At 37.5% G+C, this 23,376-nt stretch overlaps 1 protein-coding gene across 1 annotated transcript; it reads left to right on the forward strand.

Moving 5' to 3' along the window:
- Window positions 1-97: 97 nt before the first annotated feature.
- On the forward strand, window positions 98-23,350 carry LOC121654153 (transcriptional regulator ATRX-like). Its single transcript, XM_042008119.1, has 34 exons — window positions 98-249; window positions 1,724-1,830; window positions 1,921-1,976; window positions 5,364-5,392; window positions 5,613-5,734; window positions 6,151-6,267; window positions 6,476-6,585; window positions 7,504-7,571; window positions 7,673-9,456; window positions 10,118-10,178; window positions 14,305-14,459; window positions 14,616-14,768; window positions 14,847-14,952; window positions 16,350-16,440; window positions 16,581-16,766; window positions 16,949-17,093; window positions 17,349-17,458; window positions 17,636-17,779; window positions 17,856-18,033; window positions 18,123-18,260; window positions 19,601-19,776; window positions 19,876-19,993; window positions 20,159-20,289; window positions 20,379-20,452; window positions 20,799-20,890; window positions 20,963-21,119; window positions 21,196-21,287; window positions 21,365-21,470; window positions 21,578-21,755; window positions 21,875-22,066; window positions 22,164-22,307; window positions 22,425-22,496; window positions 22,581-22,805; window positions 22,895-23,350. The coding sequence occupies exons 1-34, from the start codon at window positions 236-238 to the stop codon at window positions 22,994-22,996; spliced, it is 5,733 nt and encodes a 1,910-aa protein (XP_041864053.1). The 5' UTR covers window positions 98-235; the 3' UTR covers window positions 22,997-23,350.
- The last annotated feature ends 26 nt before the right edge of the window (window positions 23,351-23,376 follow it).

Here is a 23,376-nt window from a genome sequence, read left to right on the forward strand (position 1 = left end):
CAGACACTATCATGAGCATCATCATGTAATTTACAGTATTATACACCCTCCAGGGCAGAAGGTGGCGATAATTCCCAACAGGCTAAGCGTTAAACACTTCAGAGCAAGACTTCTGTTTTTTTTCTCCTTCTGCTCTGCGCATTGAGATTGAGCGCCATATTTTTTTGCCATAAAATTTAAGTATAATGCAAGTCTAAAAACGTAAACGTCTTTGGTTGTTCACCTGCTTTGTGACATGTCCGTGTTAAGGTAAAAGCTGTGGATTAAATACGATTTACTGACGTTAGCAGCAAGTCTAACGGAAAGTTAGCTTAGCGCTTTGCTAGCGAAATCAGCTAACAGCTAAGCTAATTAGGAGACCGTGATGATCGATGCAAGTTTGACGAAGCTACATAATAACTATAGCGACAACGTTGCATAGTGGTTCATGTACAATATGTAAATATATCCTGTAACCTACTGGAACGACTGGTTGCTGTAAAAAGTATGGATATATTAAACTTTGGCTGAGCTGCACGTAACATATTTAATTCATAATATATACCGCATTAAATTTGTTAAGTACTCATGTTTAGCATTATATCTTTTGCCATTAGATTGCTATATTAGAATGATTTAAATATGAATTATTTGTATATGTTTTCCTTAAGATATCCTCTTCAGAATTATTGGTTAATTAGATGAATGGCTACAATGTCTACACAACGCAATATTGAGTAGTATAATCAAAAGTATTTATCTATATTTCTATAACACCACGATATTAGGTTGGTATGGAAGGAACCTTTCTATTGTGCTATTGAAGGGCTTTTTAATTATATTATTATTATTGTTATTATTATTATTATTATTATTGTTGCATTATTAGTATGCAGTTTGACCAGTAAATTATGTACCTGTTTGTTGGCAATGAGGAAAGAAGTAGTATTGGAACTAATGATAGGCCTCTATCTTTATTCTCTGTAATGACTTTTTCATTGGTCTAGGGCAGGGCTACCCATTTTGGTCCTATGAGGGTTGCAGTCTTGCAGGTTTTCAACATGTCCCTACTCCAACACACCACACTTAAATTAACGATTCATTACACAGAACTTATCGCTGCTGTCGGGCGCAAACCTATCTCCAAACATGTCATTTTTCAAAAAATGAAGGGAAAAAAAAACTGTATGGTTTTGTAATAACTGGACATAATGTCATCAAACTTTGTATTGTGTTTTAATCATATATCTTTGGTTAAATATTTGTAAAACAACAGACAGACATAAAGGGTGTCCAATAGTAGTAATTTATGAAGGAAAACAAAAATCACGAATCTTGGACATAGGAGGTTTTTGCCCGACAGCAGCGTTGTGTTGGTTCCATTTAAATTAAGTCAGGTTTGTTGGAGCAGGGGCTCATTGAAAACCTGCAGAACTGTGGCCCACGTAGGACCAAACTGAGTAGCCCTGGTCGAGGGATTGTTTGCATACTTTAAACCTTCAGAATTGACAAATATGGACTGAATGCAACATTTACCAATTCAATAATGCACACCAAACTGAAGGATACTAAGACTTCAGGTGGTTTACTTAAAAAAACAAAACAAACTACATTGCCCGGCTTTGTCATTTAATATTGGTCAACAAAGGTTGAGTCATGGTTGCTGAAAAGAGCTACATACAGTTACACTAGTTTCCAGTTATTGTCTGCTTGATATAACCATTTTGTTTTGTGTTGACTGTAGCACCTCTACCAGCAAGCTGAATGTACTGGTCAACAAGCTTCACGAGTACTTGGCTCATTCCAATGTTGAGGGCAACAGTGGAGCACCAACTTGTGAGGATGGTGATGGTACATACTTTTAGCCTAATTGGGTTAATTAAAAATTTTTAAATTACATTTATATGCTTAATAAATATTTAACAGATCTTCTGTTTACAGGTCAGACAAACAGGAGCTGTTCTGGGGGAAATTCAGCAGGCCATTCTGTGGCAGAGGTAACTTGCAGGAAACATTTTATAAACATAAATATTTATAGTTCCCTCTTCTGGCAGTAATTGCTCTTAATAGACACAATCTCACCATGAGACATATTTTTAAGTGGCCCATGTTGTTAAAACACAAGACATGTTTGTTGCCATCTCCTGCATTTTAGCACTTACCTGAATTTCATAGTCCTCTATAGCAGGACTCGATATAGGTGCAGTGGTGTACACAGCAAAAAATTACTTGTACCAAATATAATTTAGGTGCAAGATCCAAATTAATCAGATATTAACCTTAAAATTAATCTTATATCTTACAAAAAAATCCTACAAAAACTAAAACACAAATGTATAATTTTTTATAGTTTAGTTTCTTAAGTCTTAGTGCCGGGCACATTTTAATTGTTAATTACAATTAGTAGCATTGCTACGTACGCAATTCGATGATTTAAGACTGGTGTATTGCAAACTTTTAGATTAAAAGTACCTCTATATGAACAAAAGTGCAATAAAATTTGGCTTAAAAGGACTCGTTTTCCAAATTGCCAGATACAGGTGAAACTCAAAAACTTAGAATATTGCTCGAACTTAATTTATTTCAGTAATTCAAATAAAAAGTGCAAACTAATATATAGACTCATTATAAGCATGTGAGATATTTCAAGAATTTATTTGTTATAATTGATTATGGCTTACAGCTTAAGAAAACCTATAAATCAAAATCTCAGAAAATTAGACTAGTGTGAAAAGGTTTGATGTTGTAGCCTCTAAGTGCCATACTCTAATCAGCTAATTAATCCAAAACACTAGCTACGGACTCCTGAGTATTTAAATGGTTTCTTAGACTATATTAGTAGGGGAAGGTTGCTGACCTGACAGTTGTGCGCATAACCATCATTGACGTCCTCTACAGGGAGGGAAAGCCTCAAAAGGTAATTGCAAAAGAACTTGGATGTTTTCAAAGTGCTGCAACAAAGCACACCAATAAAAAGATGAGTGGAAGGGAAAAGTGTGGAAGAAAAAGGTGCACAACCATCAGGAATGACTGCAGCCTGGAGACGATCATCAGGAAAACGGCATTCAAAAATGTGGGGGAGCTTCACAAGGAGTAGACTGGGGCTGTAGTTAGTGCTTCGAGCGCTAACACAGACAGACGGATCCTGGACATGGACCTTAAATGCCATATTCCTCTTGTCAAGCCGCTCCTGAACAAAACACGTCAGAAGCGTCCTACCTGGGCTAAAGAAAAAATGAGCTGGTCTGTTAAGGAGCAAATTTTGCATCTCATTTGGAAGACATGGTACCAGAGCCTGGAGGAAGAATGGCAAGGCAACAATCCAAGACACTTAGGGGCTGAGTTATGACGAGGGCAAAACTGCTGCGCTATTTAACATTTGCTGCGCAGTTTTGCTCTGGTTATGTTTCTACGATTAGCGCCTGATCTATTAAGACTGCTCCTGTTATCATTTGCGGAGCAAACAGCAGTATTTAAATGAGGATTTAGCGGCGCTGTTTGCTCTGTCATGTAAGGTTCTGGAGAGCAAGGAAACCGCAAACGCAAAATTAACTTTTATCCGATAGAAGTTGAGACAAATAAAGGAGACAAATAAAAATATTGCGGAAGTCGAGGAAAAAAATCTAAATGTCACCAGAAATGCTGCAATTTCATATTCAAGTTCAATTTATTTATAAGGCACACTAACAACAACCTTTAGGAACCAAGGTATTGTACATATAAAAACATGCAAGGAACAAATAAGAAATAATAAAGGTTTAAAAGCTATAAAGAAATAATAATAATAATAATAATAATAATAATAATAATAAAAGACAGGCATGATAAAGTCTTTAAACTTATCCAGCAATTCTAATATTGCAACGCTGGATCGTCTCCACAATCCTCTTCTCTGGCATTCTAAATATATTAATATAATAGAAAAAAATGCATTATCTTAGTCGCCTTTCATGGTGTCTGTGCCTCCTCCTTAAAATTATTACTGCAGCCATTGCGCGTATACTGTTGTGCCAATTAGCACCTGCTTTTCAGAAACGCTATTTTTAGAGCAAACATAAACACCGCAAACTATTTGCGGGCTACATGAATCCCACTGCTGCGCAAACCAGATTTATTTGCATAGTCTCCTCCCACTAATGTGCACTTTCTGGCCGGAACGCCCATAATGCATATGCAGTAGCTTCAGAAACGCAAAGTGGAGAGCGGCGCAGTTTTGCCAGGATAACTGACGCAGTTCCATGTTTGCGGCTTTGATAGATAAGCTTGGGCCGATTTTAGCGGAGCAAAGCCGTCTGCACCTGTTTTAGTACACGCAAAGCGTTAATAGATCAGGGCCTTAGAGTGCAGTGTGAAGTTTCCACAGTCTGTGTTGATTTGGGGAGCAATGTCATCTGCTGGTGTTGGTCCACTTTTCTTTATTAAATCCAGAGCCAACGCAGCCGTTTACCAGAAGATTTTAGAGCCCTTCATGCTTCCTTCAGCAGAAAAGCTTTTTGGAGACCCTGACTTTAGTTTCCAGTACGACTTGACACCTGCCCACACTGCCAAAAGAACCAAAACCTGTTTCAATGACCAAGGGATTACTGTGCTTGATTGGCCAGCAAACTCTCCTGACCTGAACCCCATAGAAAATCTATGGGGCATTGTAGAGAGAAAGATGAGACACACGAGACAGAGCAATGCAGAAGAGTTGAAGGTCGCTATTGAAGCGTCCTTGTCTTCCATTACAACAGCAGTGCCACAGGCCGATAACATCCATGCCACGCTGCATTGAGTCAGTAATTCATGCAACCAAAATACTAAGTTCTTATGCATGGCTGTCCTCTTCAGATGGTAAACATTTCTTTTTCTTTTTCTACATTACAAAATCCTTTTTTTAAAAATGTATTTTATGTTATCTAATTTTCTCAGATATTGATTTTTGGGTTTTTATAAGCTGCAAGCCATAATCATCCAAATTATAACAAATGCTTGAAATATCTAACTTTAAATGTAATGTGTCTATATAATAGTTTCCCTTTTTAAGTTGGATTACTGAAATAAGGTTTTGCACAATATTCAGATTTTTTGAGTTTCACCTGTAGTTGTGTTGGGGAGAGGATGCAACATGCTGTACTGCTGCCATCTCCGGCCACGTGGATTCTTCTCTATTAAGAATTCTTTAAGTAGCAGGCCTCGCTTATGCTGTCGATGGTGACAGACTTCCTTCCTAATCAGTATTACTAGACAGTTATATTCCTGTCTACTTTTGAATATTTTATGTGACTGATAAACACCATTGTCTTTCTTCATGTTATATTTTCTAAACAAAATCTGCTGAAACTTTGTAGATGCAGAGAGCATGAATTGGCCTTGAGAAATAAATGAACTGTCTTGTTTTGCAGGCCGGTCTGGATTCTAGATACTCAAGGAGGTAAGTTCATTCTCATTAACTTCAGATCCGATCTGATACCTGAATAGCTGAAAATTTTAGTACAAGATCTGAAATTTGCTGAAACTATTGTATATCCACTCATAGTAAAGTTTGTTGTCATCCTTCCTTTTATTGCACTTTTCAAGTATGTTGCCATCCTGCCATAAAAGTTGCAGATCTTTCTGACTTATGTTTGTTTTTAAACTCACTGATATAACAGGAAACCTTTAGTTGTCATAAAACACTCTGGACTGGATGAATCTGGCGACTCAAATGCAAGTGAGGACCTGGATTTACCCATCAGTGCAAACGGCCATCTTGATGTCACTAGATTGCCTAAAGGTAAGTATTAGAAGTCCTCCGCTGCTGTCTTGCAAACATCCATCATGAGCATGTTAAGCTTTTCAGGACTTATTTTGATAAAATATTGGCAGTTGACTGGTGTCTGAAATATTTCAGTACCATGTTGTACAAAGTTTTGGACCTAACCTTAGACCAAATATATTTGTACTTGTCTTTGCAGTTGTCTTTAGTTCCAGAAGTAGCTTAATGTTCTTCTGTTTAATTTTAAAACTAGACACTTCTTTGAGATTGACACAGCTTAGTCATTTTGAATCTGGTATTCCATACTTAAATATCTGGTATACATATAAAGTATTTAGGTGTTCCTCCGTGTATGGCTATAATTTTACATTATATATCAAATAATTAAGATTTTATATCTTGGATTTAATTTTTTTGCTGTTGTTTTTGCACAGGCACGGTGCTGGTCAGACCTGAACCGGTTGACAATGGCAGAGATGATTTCAGAGGTCCGGAGTTTCGCAGCCGGAAACCCAACGTACTGCGGAAAGAGTTTTCAAAGAGACGTGGAGGTCAGTCACCAAAGAAATTAAATTTTATATTATACAGCAGTTTACGTTACCAGTGATCACTTTAACAATTCATGAAAAAATAATAATTTACTCATCTGCTGTGATTGAAAAATAATCCACTTCTTAAAACAGAATGGAAGTGCACATTACGTTGTGCAGAGATTCATGTTTGTAACGTTGTTACTAACAGTGTAGTTTTGTTTCCCAGGAGGCGAACATGTGGCAATTGTGTGCTGCACCGCATGTGGCCGGCAAGTTAACCACTACCGGAAAGATTCCCTGTATCGACATCCAGTTCTTAAAGTGCTCATTTGCAAGGTGAGTCTGAGTATTGACACAAAAGAAACGAATATCAAATCCTCTACTAAACTATTTCAGTAGTTTAGTAGAGGAGACAGCTTTTAGTAGACCATTTTTTTCTTTTTGTTTTTAATAAAATAATCTAAATGGCAAACCCTGTGTCATCCACTTCCATGTATTTAGTTGCATTTATTCCTGCACCCTCTCATCCTTTTAATGTGTAGTTTTCAGTGTTGAATGCCTAATTTAACATAACTACAAAAATATTTAACATTTTACACATCTGTAACAGTCAGATTACACACATATTCAATTGCTAATTTTTTATTTTATTTTCACGTGGATGGAGCTACTAAACTAATTCTGACTGAAAAAACAACTACTGTAAAGAGTGATTTTTATTCATCTTGGCTTTGAAGAGGCAATATAACACATTTCATGAATTTTTCCAGCATTTATTGTTATGTTTTATTGATTTTCTTTTGTTAATATACTTTAAAATTCTGTTATTTGTTAAAATGAGAATTTGATCATATGTGAAAATCAGACTCACTACTACGTGTGAGTGCAGTGTATTGAAAATGACACATAAATGTTAAACCTAGAAAGACTGAGCCTATGCAGTAGTTTTCTGAAAAGCATCAGTACACTTATTTATATATGACGTTGACATGTTTAGATGCTGCCAGATAAATGGAAAGCAGGCCAGGACGACTGTTGTTTGTGGTGTCACTATATTGAAATCAATGTTTTAAGTGAAGTGGAGAAGTGCTGCAGCAATACGAATCTGAACGCAAGTGTATTTTATACCTCTGAAAAACAGAATTGTATGGCACTTTTACAAAGTTTTTGCCAAAGGTTGAATTTCTGTGTAACTGGGAATTGTTATTTGTGCCAACTTTTTCATGATTCTTTATGTTCTCCTTGTTTTAACAGGCTTGCTACAAATATTACTCAAGTGATGATATCAGCAAGGATGGAGATGGGATGGATGAGCAGTGCAGGCATGATTTTTTTGTTAACTATTTAAGATAAAATCCAAAAGTTTTTATTTTAAAACATACTGTGTCCTCTATTTACCACCTCTCATTTTTTCCTCTTGCAGGTGGTGTGCTGAAGGAGGCAACTTAATCTGTTGCGACTTCTGTAGCAATGCTTTCTGCAAGAAATGTATTCTAAGAAATCTGGGAAGGAAAGAGCTGTCTGGGATTTTGGAGAGCAAATGGTACTGCTACGTGTGCAGCCCTGAGCCTCTTTTTGACTTGGTGGTGGCGTGCAACAGTGTCCTTGAGAACATAGAGCGTCTGTGGCACCAACAGAGGAGGAAGAATCGGGTAGAGCCAGGGAAATCTGAACTGTACCACATGTTGCCACATTCGCCACAGAACATTCCTTCGGATAAATGGGATCACAGTGGTATGGATGGGAATGTGGTCTTTAACTACAATACTCTGCGAGTTTCCAAGGACATTACCAAAAAGGCCAAACATTTAGTGGACTCAACAAATGCCCTAAACCAAACGTTTATCAATTTTATTCATGGTGTCACAACAAACAAACAGACGCCTAGTGTTCGCGTGTTGTATCTGAACTCTTTTTTGGGTGTAGTTAAAGGCTTACGGAAATCTCTTGCAGCATTTGAGGATAGCCTTAAGGAAGAATTCAGTGATGTGGATCTGTCGAACAACTGGGAAAAGATCCTCAACAGTGACTTTGATAGTCTTCTAACAGACGCAGAGATTGAGCTGGATATCTCTGATGCAAGGTGTTTGGATGACTTGCAGAAACAGGCAGCTGAGCACTTTGAAGATAATGATTCTGATTCCAAGGGATACTCAGAACGGAGAGGCCAGCATGACTGCTCTGGGCAGGACATGGATTCAGATTCACATGGAGCTCAACAGAGAACAGGGAATATGAACCTGAAGCCTTCTGAAAGTCAGGTTGAGATGAGTAAAAAATTGGTAGTAAAACTCACACCAGTAGCCATGGAGCATGAGCCTTCACCTGAAGTCCAAAAGACTGAAGAGGGTGTCCAGGAGAAGGAGAAGAAGTCAAAGGAAAAACATGTATCAGAGGATGAAGAACGGAGTGATGTGTGTGTTAAAGCTGACAGTGAGATGAGCAATGACAACTCTAGTGGTCCTCTCTTACCAGAGGGAAAAGGTACCAGACGGTCTCCTCGTGTGAAGACAACTCCTCTGCGTAGACCAAGTGATGTTAAAACCAAAACGTCTCTTTCAGCAGGAGATAGTGATAGTGACTCTGACCCTGAGGAGACCCCCAACGATGTGCCAGTCACAAACACCGAAGAACAAAGTTTGAGCAGAGCAAGAGATGACTCTGACTCCGATGAAGTCCCCGCTGCTCTGCTTGAGCGAGCAGCTTTGACACAAAGCTCAGATGAACCTCAGAGTGATGATGAAGGGGATAAGGCGTCAACAAACAAGGTGGCTAAGAAATGTCTTTTTTGGCTCACTAAGAACAGCCCGATGTCACCAGAGAAGATGCGGCGAAAACGCAAGATGCTGGACCGCTCCTCTGAATCCGAATCAAGCAACAGAGGAGTCAAAGCTCGACAGGAAAGTGGAACAGACTCCTCTAGTGAGGATCAAGACTCTGAGCAGAAAATACAACACTTACACACAGTGCGGTCCATCGGGAAGCCACACCTTGTCAAAAGAGAAGAGGAGGGTGTGGCTGGTAAGCAGAGAAGAATGCAAGCTAGGAAGTCCACAACAAAGTCTCACCAGGATGCCTCTGAATCATCCTCATTAAGTGATGATGATCAAGATGATGACTCTGCAAGTGATGGAAGTGATCAGAAGATGAAACCAATCACAGAAGATGTGGCCTCACTTGGAGTAGCAGCTTTCCACCAATCATCAGGTGAGTCTCACATCATTCTGAATAACCAATCCTGAAGTACAGTATGTCTTCTCAGTGATGATTAGAGGTAAATCACTTACATCCATCATTACAGGGGTGTCCAAAGTCAATCCTCGTTGAGGGCCGCTGTCCTGCAGGTCTTGGATGTTTCCTGCTGCACCATCAGATTGATGGGTCAACATGCTTGGGCAGAACATGGCAACAAGCTGTTGATGAGAGCCATTTAATTTGAAGCTACTGTATTGGAGCATGAAAACCTCTAAAACCTGCAGAACGTTGGCCCTCGAAGACCGGATCTGAACACCCCTGCTTTATTAGTTTTGGAAAGCTAGTAGACATAAAGCTGCCTATTGTCTGCCTAAGTGCTTGTTGGCAAGTTCTCTTTTCAAGATTAAATTATCAGAAGCAGAAAAAAATAGAAATGTATAGATGTGTGACAATCCAAAATGCCTCACTTAGGCCTAATTAGACAATTCTGTCTCTGATGACTCTTTGAAAAGTCAAAATGCTTGTCAAAAGGTTGTATGGATCTCAGTGCTCTGATGCACCTTTCATCCACAGAAAAGTCCTTTACATGGTGGATAGATTTAGCTAAAGCAGCAGTAATTACTAGTTTTAAAGAAGTGCCTTTTTAATTGATATGTTTTTTTTTTTTTTGTAGGAGATGATGAGCAGTCTGGGCCCTCGTGGGCAGCTGAAGAAGATGATGATCCAGAAAATAGGTACGGATCAAAAAGCCCGGATGTAGAGTTTGTACTCCATAGGCGTAGAAGAAAGGATGCAACTTCAAATCCTAAACTGTGTGTAAAATCTCGCAAAACGTGTGTTATTAGAACTCATTTGCGGTCTTTTCAGACGAGACCAAAACGTAGCTGCAGAGCCCCAAGAGTCAAATACACATTTTAAATACACAGTCAGTCAGGCTAAACTTTGCGTACAGCAGCTTTGTGACTGATGAGCCAAATACCCAGCTTGGCTGTGTTATTTATGAAATATACAATGTAAATGCTATAGGTCCTAAATCCTTAAGACTGTGTGTTCTGTAATACTTGGCTGAATCATAATAGGAGACCTTGGAGAAAATTCTGCCCTAAAGCATAAACTTGAACAATGAATGAAACGTACTTTGCCTTACAGTTTTATCTTTTAATGCAGCACAGGTTTGTTTCCTGTGAATCTTCTCTAATATGTAGAAGGTAAATTGTTCTGTGTTTTACAGAATACACCCAAGACCTTTTTTTTTTTTCCCACCATTAAGCTTAACTTAAGTTATGGGAGTATCTTTTATTTACAGGTGAAGTATAAAGTTTGAAACCTGCCTGCACATTTAGATTAGAAAACAAAAGACAAATTTGAGGTAATTTGGTCTTCAGTTTATAAATGATCATTTATGGAAATCAGTATTTGTGTTTTACAGAAGGACAGTTAAGCTTGAAAAGTTGTAGACATGTGAAAATCTTATGCTTCACCTTTTTTATGTGTCACACTTCTGGTATGATAGTTGAATTTTGCCCTAATGTTAATAAGATGGCAAAGGATTGATGTTTTTTTTTAATTTATTTAATAAAATATCAAACAAAGTACATGGCTCCGTTAATGCACTTTAGATTTATTTTACTCAACATTACAATTGCTTTTAGAATTCTCCCTTTTTGTTGGTGAACTACAAAGTTAACAGCCAGTTGTGAAGGTGCGAAGCCTCAGATAGAAGAACTAAATCCAGATGCTGCTCCATTCTAAGTATTCTTCTGATTAGGTCTTTATGTAAGTTTTATTGATATTATTGTAATATTGATTGATAAAGTATATTTGAACATAATGGCAATATAAAAGCTAAAAGGGAAATGCCCCCCTACAGACATGCAGCACTAGTTTTGGGTCGTGCAGTGTTAGTGTCCATAGAGTGCTTAGTTGTCGTTTATGAAGTTTCTGTTCCCTTTGCTCCTCTGTGATGTTTTCACAGATCTTCTTTCATGTGTCCAACTCCTATATTTCTTGAAATATCCAGCCATTCAAGCAGCCTGTAGTTGATGTATTTAAGTGTCTGACACCATAAAACGGTGGAGGTGATCTACGTTATTACTTGGGCCTTAAGTAACAAAAATGAACGTATAATAAAGGGCTTAGTGCGATAAATTTTAACCTGCACAGACCTCTCCATGCAAAATGTCAAAAACAACCTTTAAGCCATAAAGAAAACTGTTTGTGTCTTCAGAAATTATTCTTTATAGTATTTCTGTTTTTCCCTAGTAAAAAAAAAAGAAAACCAGCCAGTTGTTTACTTATGTGTCCACGTGGGCAGTTTGTCCACTCAGCCTGGGAAGGCTGCAGTTGTTGGTGCAGTTACAACCTATGAATGGATTTACTTTTAGAGACTGTCCGGTTGCACTAGTGCATGTGTGCTCTGAGAGCTACTGTCTAGAGACAATGTCTTTGTATATCAAGATAATTTGGACGCTTTGATTTACATTTATTCATTTAGTCAACTCTTACCTTAAGCGAAACATATCCTGTGAACTTGTGGTTCAGTGAAACCATACCAGTGTTTTTCATGTTTTGCCCCACTTTCTTTACACAGACTATACATTACTGCTGACCATTTAAACTAATGATAATATTTTTTATATCATTTTTAAACTTGCGAATTTAAACCCCGAAGCTGTGATGGCACAACAGTATCATACAAGCTGGCTTGCGACAGGCGTAAAGTAATAAAAATGGAAGCAATTTTTCCAGGTCAACGCTTTGAAAACTGAACGGCAACCTTGTATATCTGGGAATTGAGAGTGGGCTGTGAAACAACTGTTAAAATGCAAGCGACCAAATTTACATAATGCTTTAACGACATCCATGTTTGTTTCTCATGTTTTTTCCAGGTCGGATTTTCTGACAACACAACCGTGAAAGCAGTGCTATTAGGCAACAAACGCTTAATCTTGGATATTTTAGGCTCCCATCAGCACTTGTAGTTTTTTTTCTCTCCTTTCGTATGTTTTAGCTGTAGTGGTAGTGCACATGTTGAGAAAAAATGGTCAGCAGAAATGTAAAGTTTTCATTGTTTTCATTGCTCAGTGGTAAATGGGCTAAAACCTGAAAATGACGTTTATATTCTTTCAGTATCACAGCTTGTGATAATCGGTGGTAATCATGCCAGAGTCATGTGTGTTTACTTTCTTTAGTGTTTGCCCTTCCTGTTGCATCTATTTTTCTAAGTTGAAACAAATCAAAACGCCTCCCAGCGCCTGTCCTTGCCCTACTGTAATACATCTTTTACAACAAACTGGACTTCAAATCTGTGAAAATGGCAGTAATGTCCATAGAACTGCATTAATAACCCGTTTTCAGATCGCGATGAGACCTGTGCTTGTCAGATCCATGTTGTGACGTGCTGTTCTCTCAGATATGAGAGATTACATGTGCATATTTTTTACTAATTGTACATATTTTTGACTAATAAAAAAACACCCTATGGTATTAAAACCTTAAAGGTGCAGTGTGTAAAAAAATCAAAGCTCAATGACAATGAAAAATGTAATACGTAATTAAAAGCTGTTTTTTTTATTGGTATCTAATCACTTTACTAAAATAACTGCTATGTTTTCATTCTCTTAAAACGAGCCATTTATATCTATTTTCTGTGGGTCCATGTGCATGGAAGCGGCCATATTTGTGCCACTATTTTTACAATGGTGTCTCTGAATGGACAAACAACTCTTGAACCCTCTGAGTTTAAAAATTGCAATACCGGCTTTGTTTGATAAGTGCTATCGTGCTGTTTGAAATAAGTAATGCTTTAAAAGGCACACTGAAGAAGACAGTACACATGTATAACATTTTGAAGTAGTTATCTGTAGTGCTGTCATTGCTGCTCCTCAGACCACCGGATCTACTTGCAGATGAAAACATATTTGTCTGCAAGAATTTTGGCTGCTGGTGACCACTTTCCGCTCATTTCTATACCCATCTTTACACACTGTACCTTTAAGCTTTTTACATTTGTAAAGTCATATTTATTGTGAAACTGTAACATTTTTTCTTAATTTCTAATTATTTTTTAATGTTATTCTCCACTGCAGTTGAAAGAATTTAAGTCATTTTAAGTAAATACTTGTATGAAGAATTTCTACTGTTTTTGGGCAGCATGTTATTATTGTCATATGTAATGTACGTATGCGTGTGTGTGTGTATGTATATATATATATATATATATATATATATATATATATATATATATATATATATATATATATATATATATATATATATATAATGTTTGTTACCATATGCTTAGCTCAAAAGATTGTAAGCTAAGATGCTGCTGATTTTGATTTTCACATGGGAAAACAAATACAGGCAAAAATTAACACTAAAACAAAAAAACTTGTATTATACAAAGAAAAAAGCATTAAAAGGACAAAGAACCATTGCCCCCTGTTTCCCAAAGAAGAATAAGCTTTTTTATTTGTTTGTTTTTTTTTCTGTGGACAATACTCATTTGTTGTAATAAATTCTTACTTTTAAGAACGTCTCTGTCTCATTTTTATAATTTATGCATGTACTGCTAGTATGTACTGCTACCAGTGCAGTAGCAGTTACTAAAGCTGGCTTTGTGAGTTTACATATTTATCTTAATATTTCGAAGTGACAAATGCTACAACACTAAACATATGCAAATCAATCTACAGTTAGTTTTTTTTTTTCTTTACACTGTTAACTTGCACCTGACCGATGTGTAATGATGTAGTTGTATTAACTTTTTGATATCTAGCAAAATATTCAGCATAAGATCTTGTTATTGATCAATAAATGAACTTCAGGTGCTTTTCCCTTCTTTTCTACTTTTGAAAGAATCGCTAAGAAAATGCTATTGGCCCAAATTAAAGCTGACTACTCCTCGGCTGATGATATTTCTTCGGATGAGGAGACGCAGGAGGATGACTCTGAGTCAGAGGATAACAACGAAGCCAAACAAGGCAATCAGGAGAATGGGACGAATTCAAATGGTAAGTCATTCTCTTGTGTGCTGTTACTCAAAAATAAAAAATTTTACACATTTAGTACAAAGCCTTCTGAGTGGCAGGTGGCTGTTGTGTGAGTTTGGATTTTGTAGAGGGGAAATGTTTATAGTATACTTCTCTGCTGCTTCTCTTTGGCTTTAGAATCCTCTGACACCATATCTGATGACCCCAAGTCCAGGCACCATCTTCTCCGACACAAACTCACTTTAGATGAAGGAACATCAGGTGAAAAGGCTGAGAGTGAAATAGGAAAGGAGGAGAGCAAGAGAAGAGCCAGGAGAAAACGCCTTAACTGTAAGCGCACCTGTGACATTAAAACCTGAAAAGGGGACATGAACTCCACCCTAATGTATGATTTTGTTTTCTGTCAAGCTGATAGTGAAATCACTGATAACACTAGTGACTCACATGAAGATACGGGGATGAGCGTGGAGCTCAGTCAGACAGAGGATGAGGCTGATGAAGATGATCTTGACAGGTACATTGAAAGCATATGAACCTTATGTAGGAGCCACATTACTCCTCTTATTACCTTTTGACCCACTAAGACCCGAGTGTATGCTTGCACATGCTGCTGGAGGTCTCGGGTTGAAGCCACTCCATGTATGTTTAGATTGTACAGGTATTTATAGTCTACCTTTGCTAAAGTTTCTGTCATCAGGAGCCAAGGTCATTTAAACACAGCTCAAGCTGAAGATGCTATTTATTTGTAATGGTTCAGATTGTTTAAATTCAGCTTTGTTTATATCCAGTATATCACTTTTCAAGCAGAAGTGCAACACAAAGTGCTTTAAAGAACAAAGGACAAGGTTATAAAGACACAAGCAAAGAAATATAAAAGATCAAGTTTTGCAAACTGCAAGGAAATGCTAACGTAAGCAACTGGAAAAAGTAAAAATGAGTTCAAAATTTACATGATAGATCATATTAAACAAGTACTGCACAGAAAGATGACTAAATTCAAGAAAAGGTCATTCAGAGATGTATGTTTTAACTCAACTTTATTTAAAAGGCCATTTTAAAGCATACATACTAACCAAAGCACTTAACAGAGCAAAGATATATAGATTTAAATTAAAAAACTTGATCATAAGGATAAATAAGAACAGCAAAAAGCAAATAAAGAGGGTTAAAAATACAATTATCACAAAAAATAATGAAAATAAAAAAAAAAAACAAAAAAACATCAAAGCAAAATACAAAAGATCAATGAGCCAAATAGAAAGAAGCGTTTTATACCCACAGGTGCTACTTCAACCAGTAAGGCCTTCTATTTTAATTCTATAATAAAAAACTGAACCAGTGAGACTGAGAGCCAAGACGTCCTGTGGTTTGTAGTGACTGTAAGATATTTTACATATTACCAAGCTGGACTATTTAATTCTTTGTATGAAATTAGAAGGATTTTAAATTCACTTCTAAATTTATAGGCAGCTTATTGGATCTTTAAATCAAAAAAACCTGATCTCTCTTATCCATACCCATCAATACTCTGGTTCTGGTGTTTTCAGTTAAAAGTACAAGGTTTTAAAGGAGTGATTTGAACACTTAGTCAACATGGAACGGAAGTAGTCCAGCCTTGATGTGATAAATGTTTGGACCAGTTTGTAAATTATACTTGAGTAAAGGATGCTCCAAATTTTGATCATGTTAGAGAAGAAAGTATGTCACTCTGGAGACCTGTTTGATGTGAGAATAAAAAGACAAATTGTATATATAAAGACAAAAAGAAATTAAAAAAAGACTAAAAAGTATTAATCCTGCAGTGGGAAAATTTGTGTCATACCTTTAAAATGATTTATGCACATCTTTAAACAGTTGGTATGTACAGTAAATACTTTAGTACAGTCTCCTTTTTTCTTTTTTCATCATCAGATTGGACACAAACGAAGAAGAAACTAATTTAACTTATGAACTGAAGAAACAAGTGCCCTGCATTTGGTTATCTGACTCCAGCAGCGATAAGGTAGCAGCTGATCTTATATCTCCATCCATTTTTTTTTATGTGTTTCTACTCATCTGTGATACAAGAAACTTGAGTCTGGAAAACATATTCTTCTGTATCTATTTGTCTTTTTACTTTATGGGCTTTTCTAAATTTGGCAGAGTGATCAAGAGGGTGCAAATGAAGGGACCAGTGAAAGTAAAGGCACCCCTAAAGGGCGCAAAAAGATCCGCAAAATCATTGATGATGTGAACCTCTGTGCTGAGACTCAAGAAGCCCTTAGGATGGAGGAGGAGAGACGCAAACGTTTGGCAGACAGGGAGCAACAGATGGAGGACAGGAGAGAGGTACAGCAAACGTCCCATCAAACCTCACGTTACCTTTGCAGTGATCCAACGCTAACCATGAGATGCTATATATAAATGACTGTAAACTGTGTTGCAGTTCTGTTACAGGCTTTATTCTTTTCTGGAAATATTGTTGTCTTTTTTCCAAGCAAGAAAAAGACAAACTTTCCAATGTTTTTTAGATCATTGAAATACCAGATGAGCTGTCTCAAGTGATGTGTCCCATCACAACCAAGCTGGTCTTGGATCAAAATGAAGAGACTAAGGAGCCTCTCGTTCAGGTGCACAGTAACCTGGTTACAAGACTGAAGCCTCACCAAGTGGACGGTTAGTTTGTGTCCTCCTGTCAGTTACACTGAGGAGGACGTTGTTTTGTTTCTATAAACAATACAGGCTTAGTGAAAACAGTTGCTGGTTGCACTGATACACTTAGATGTGACTTGTTTCATCTTGTGTAATAGTTTCAGATGCATTCAAATGCACAAAGAATTTATTTTTATTACACATAATTAATTATGTCTTAAGAAACTTCATGAAAGACCTGCAGATTTTTTCTTATAGTATTCTTTTTGCTTTCTTTAGGTGTCCAGTTTATGTGGGACAGTTGTTGTGAGTCTGTGAAGAAGGCCAACTCTTCTCCTGGATCAGGCTGTATACTGGCACACTGTATGGGTCTGGGGAAGACTCTGCAGGTGATAAAAATGCGTTTACTTCCAGTATTCTTATTTCTTTGGGCTCATCCCAGGCATATAAATGCCAATGTTTTACAGTTATTATTGCCACTTGCAAAAAGTCCCTAAGTCCTGAACTCAGTGTTATTTTCTGCTCGATTCATGCTCTCATACTCAGTTTTTTTTTTCTTTTTAAAGATGGTGGCGCTCCTTAACACTGTGCTGCTCTCACCAAACCTAAAATTCAGAACAGCTTTGGTTGTTTGTCCACTTAATACCATCCTCAACTGGGTCAGTGAGTTTAAGAAATGGCAAGTCAACTTGGGGGAAGCTAAAATTAAGGTATGAAAATACTTAATTCAAAATGTCTCAGTGTATTGTCCACATGTAATAGATTAAACATAAAAATGTGTTCCAGGTTACAGAACTGGCTACAAAAAAACAAGTCTTTGAACGCCTCATAGCCCTGCAGAGATGGCAGAAGGATGGAGGTGTTATGATAATGGGGTATGAAATGTACCGCATCCTGTCTCTAGGACATAAAATCAGCAACGAGGAGTGGAAGAAGGAGTTGAAGAGCGCGTTAGTCGATCCAGGTTCAGAAACGTTCAAAAGCATGACCTTATTATAATATCTTATATGTCATTCAGTTGCTCATTAAAATGTTTATTTTTGTTCTTTTCAGGTCCAGATTTTGTGGTTTGTGATGAAGGCCACATCCTCCGCAATGAAGGCTCCAATATCTCCAAAGCAATGAATGCCATCAAGACCCAAAGAAGAGTGGTTCTAACTGGCACACCACTTCAAAACAACCTTGTTGAGTGTAAGTTTTAAAAAACAGGATTTAGGACAAAGACAGGACATGAAAAAACAAATCTAAAGACATAGGACATTAAAAAAAAAATTTAAATGTGACATTGTGTGTTTGTAATACGTTGACCCAGGGTCATTGAAGAGATAATAATATAGGTAATAAAATAGAGAAAGAAATTAAAGATGCACTTAAAGAAAAAATGAATAAAAATATGAATGATAATGAAGATCTACACCACCTTCTATATTTCTTCCGTGTCATTGTTAGCATTCTGTCCATTTTTTTAACTCACAACCTCACATTTCCCATGAGAACAAAAGAGAGAAATTGTTTGAATTTTCTCCTCTCTCCTGTCCTTTTTGTTATTTTACTGTTTATTCTTTTGGAGAGCTCAATCAGTTGATCCAGCTGGTAAACAACTTTTCCGTTGCCGTGGATACTCATCATAACAAATGTGGAACAACGTCCAGTGTTTGAGGATGAATCTCTCAAGCAGCACAACCTTGAAAACAGCTTGATAAAAATCTCAGAAAATCTTCAAAAAGTCATCAACACAAACATTAACACAGCATGATCTGACAAACTTTGCCACCATCAGTCAGCACATTCTGCGAGTGAGGAAATTGACCTCATTCGTCATTAGAGTATTATAATAATAAAAACGTCACCACCTGATTTAGATCAAATGGATCCAACAGCTTAACAGCTCCAACAGGTTTTTCACAGTGATTCATTAAATTGAATCAGGTGTGCTGGAGCAGGGAAACATCTAAAACCTGCAGGAGTGTGGCTCTGGAGGACCAAGATTCTCCACCACTGTTATAGACGTTTCCCTGCTTGAACACAACTGATTCAAGTGAATAGTACATCAGGAGGCTTTTGCAGAATATGACAACAAGCTGTTGGAGAATCAGTTTATTTGAATCAAGTTTGTTGCAGCAGGGAAACATCTAAAACCTGCAGAACAGCAGCACTCAAGGACCAACACTGGATAGCCATGACCTACATGGATGTAGGACTAGAGAGTATCGTCCAGGCCACCCTTTAAATGTGTGGACATCAGAGATACGTTGTTTAAAACACGTTGATTCTGATTATTATTATAATCTCATTTTGTATTTGTTACTTGCTGTAATGTTTGTACTTTTCAGGAAAAAGTGAATGGGGCTATTGAGAGAATCATTTATGAACCACGAAGCTGACTTTAAGAATATATCTGCATATTGATAATGATTAATGATAAACCAAAATTGAACTTTTAGGACTAAGTGAGCTGACTTAAGTCTGGGCGTAGTGATATGACAGATTACAGTGTTCTCATATTAATAGAGCTTGTTTTGTTCCCACAGACCACTGCATGGTCAGTTTTATCAAGAAGAATCTTCTGGGCTCTCTGAGTGAATTCCGAAACCGCTTCATCAACCCCATACAGAACGGCCAATGTGCTGACTCTACCCCAAGAGATGTCAGGATCATGAAGAAGCGAGCACATGTGCTTCATGAAATGTTGTCTGGATGTGTGCAGGTTTGAAGAAGAAAAAAAAAAGAGAAATTCTAGCCAGTAGTTTGCTATCTGAGTCCTTTTTATATCCCACTTTCTTCACTTTGTTCATCTTATTCCCAGAGAAGAGATTACTCAGAGCTGACCCAATTTCTGCCCCCCAAGCACGAGTATGTGCTGGCTGTGAGGATTTCTCCACTTCAGTACAAGTTATATCGCTATTACCTCGACCATGTCACAAGTAAGAACCAGTTTTTGTCTAAATGTCTGGCGAGGTAGAGCTGAGCTATCCAAGAGCGAAGGGTTTTACAGTAACCGTGTTAATGTCTTTTGCCTACTCTTTCTTCAAAGATCTCCCAGATGTTTAACCACACATGCGCCTGTGTTTTGTTGTTTTTTTTTCCAGATGAGAGCGCCGTGACCAACAAAACAAAGCATAGGCTGGGAGCAAACCTGTTCAAAGACTTTCAGATACTTGGTCGAATTTGGACTCATCCATGGTGCCTTCATCTCAGTCAAGTCAGCAAAGAAAACAAGGTACTAAAATCATACTCATGCATATTGAGCACATTTCTAATTTGGGTGATCAAACATCTTAATTAACAGCTGTGTTTTTATTTTGTCAGAAACTTTCTGATAAAAGGAATCAGCTGAAGGGAGTGGGTCAGTTGAGACATGTAGAAACTATCATGGCTGAGAGGTAAATTATTGTCCTTTCTTTTGCTCTGTGTTATTAGCACTTCTACTGGCTGTAATAATACTCATATTTTAGTGGCTTTGAATGTCTCTGAATCTGTTGAATAAAGGCTAATTGTAGAATTATTGCTGAGACAAGAAAACAGGAGTAATCTAAGCATATATACTTATTTAAAGTAATTTATTTATTTAATTCTTATTCTTTAAATTGGAAGCAAAAAGTCCATTAACTCATTTATGAGATGTAAAAACAAATATGTATGTAATTATTTTTTTTTTTGGGCTACTTTGTAATTTCTCTATTTTACATAAACAACAGTGTTTTTTATCATTTATTTTTGCTGCTACAGTGGACTAGAAGAAGCTCAAGAAATGGAAGCAAACGACATCACAAACAGTACAATGATTCATGATGCTTCCAAAGATGCCTCAGTAATAGAAGGTATTTCTGTACAACTGTTTATGTCAATATTGCTCCAGTTCTGTAGCTTATTAACATTGTATGTTTTCCTAGGAGAGAAAGCAGACTGCAGCTTGAAGCCTCAAAGTCCAAATGATTGCTGGTACAAGAATCTGCTCTCTGAGAGAGATGCCAAAATCCAGGAGCACTCTGGGAAGATGGTGCTCTTGTTTGAGATCCTCAAACTGGCAGAAGACCTGGATGATAAAGTGTATGTTTCTTTAAGTTATACACAGTGTTAAGTGTTTGTCTGGATGTCATTACAAGATGTATTTTTTCATTTTTAGGCTTGTGTTCAGTCAGTCTTTGATCTCGTTGGACCTAATTGAGGCGTTCCTTGAGGCCTCTCACCGTGCCAGAGAACCATCATCAGTCAAAGGTATTTTTTGGCCATGAAAAAAAAGATATTTTCTTAGTAGCACTGCTTTTGATTTTTAAACCGTTTTGTTCTAACAGTGGGAAGCTGGATTAAAAATGTAGATTATTATCGTCTTGACGGTTCCACCAGTGCTCTGCTGAGGAAGAAATGGACCGATGAATTCAGTAATCCCCACAACACCCGGTGCGCTCTGTCACATCTTTCACACTGAAAACACTTGAGTAACACGTGGGCAAAACGTCCGACTGTTAAATGTCTTCTAATTTTATTTTCCCGCTTTTTGTTTTTAGCGGCCGATTGTTTCTCATCTCAACGAGAGCGGGATCGCTCGGCATCAACCTTGTGGCTGCTAACAGAGTCATCATCTTTGATGCCTCATGGAATCCCTCTTATGACATACAGAGCATTTACAGAGTGTACCGCTTCGGTCAGCTCAAGCACGTGTTTATTTACCGCTTCTTGGCTCAGGTGAACAAAAAAGCCTTCAGCCTTTAAATGATAAATATTAGAAGACATGTCTTTACTTTGGAAGTCAAATGTGATCGCTCATTTGTGCATGAATAACTTTACTTACTTTTCATCTCCAGGGCACCATGGAGGAGAAGATCTATGATCGGCAGGTGACCAAGCAGTCTCTTTCATACCGAGTTGTTGATCAGCAGCAGATTGAGAGGCATTTCACTCTTTTTGAACTGACTGAGCTCTACACATTTGAGCCAGACCTGCTTGATGACCCAAACTCTAAGAAAAGCAAGAGACCCCTCTCTCTTATACCTAAGGTAAATTCCAACTTTTTTTTAAAATTAAAGTGTCTAGTTCAAGGCCCCAGAAATATAAGAATTTGCCACATTTAATAACTTTGTGTATGTTTCTCAGGATACTTTCCTGGCACAGCTGTTAGAAACCTGCAAAGATCAGATAGTGTCTTACCACGAGCACGAATCCCTGCTGGACCACAAACAAGAGGAGGAGCTCAGTGAGGCAGAACGCAAAGATGCGTGGGCCGAGTACGAAGCCGAGGTGAAGATACACATTAATTATAACGAGCAGAGATGTCTTTAGTGTAAGCTTGTCATCAAGAGTGCAGCTAGTTTGCATTATAATATTTGCACTTAAAATATTTTTGTTTTTTCCCAGTCAAACAAAGCCACCCACCCAGTCAGCTCTAGCCAGGACATGTTGCACCAGAAGACCAATGAGCAGCTACTGGTATAAAAAGGATTTATTAAATCTTTTCTTTGATTTACTGGTGATGTTTGGATCACATTTAAAAATGTACATCTTTCTTTGCAGGAGCTGCTCAACAAAAGCAGAGCAAACGTATCGATGACCTTCCTTGCGTTGCAGAAGATGAGGTCTCACACGATCGAGGACTACAAGTTATGGCTGAGGCAGCAGTATCCCGTCTTGCAGAAGGCTGAGGTTGATTTTAAAGCAAGGGCCTGGAAAGAATATGATGACAAAAGGCAGGAAATTACACAAGCCTTTTATCGAGATGCTCTTGCACAGCAACGATCAGTAAGTTTATAGATATAAATGTGTGTGCGTATATTTGTCTGTAGATATTTGTGTGAATAGTTTACTTATCAGTTGTGTCCCCCCTGTAGCTGACGTTCAGAATTGAGGACATACTGAACAGTCGACGAAATCAAGGGATCCACACAGCCGTGACAACTGTAACCCAGCCGGGACAGACATCCCTGCCTTAGCGTGAAGAGTAGTGATGTCTTTGCTCTGTCATGTTATTTAATCATTTTCATTTCATTGTAGCATGTTACAGCGGCTTTAATAATCTCTGAATGTTTCCATGACATAAAAAGAGTCAGTTTAACCTTTACAGCTTTAGTACATCACAGCAGCAAGTTATCATGGTGTTTCCAACTTTTAGTTTAGTGTATTATTGCTGTGCACTTTTACCGACGTAGGAAATGTACTGGCTGTTTGAAAAACTACTTTTGTAATTGCTGCTTGTTACCCTGAAAGTAATCTATAGATGCCTAAAAAATCTTAAATGTTTTTGTATTAACATTTTATATGGCTTTTTTTCTAAATAAACCAACTAATTAAAAAAAATGGTTATTTTACTTTT

This window comes from Melanotaenia boesemani, chromosome 15, assembly GCF_017639745.1.
Source record: "Melanotaenia boesemani isolate fMelBoe1 chromosome 15, fMelBoe1.pri, whole genome shotgun sequence".
NCBI classification, from domain to species: Eukaryota; Metazoa; Chordata; class Actinopteri; order Atheriniformes; family Melanotaeniidae; genus Melanotaenia; species Melanotaenia boesemani.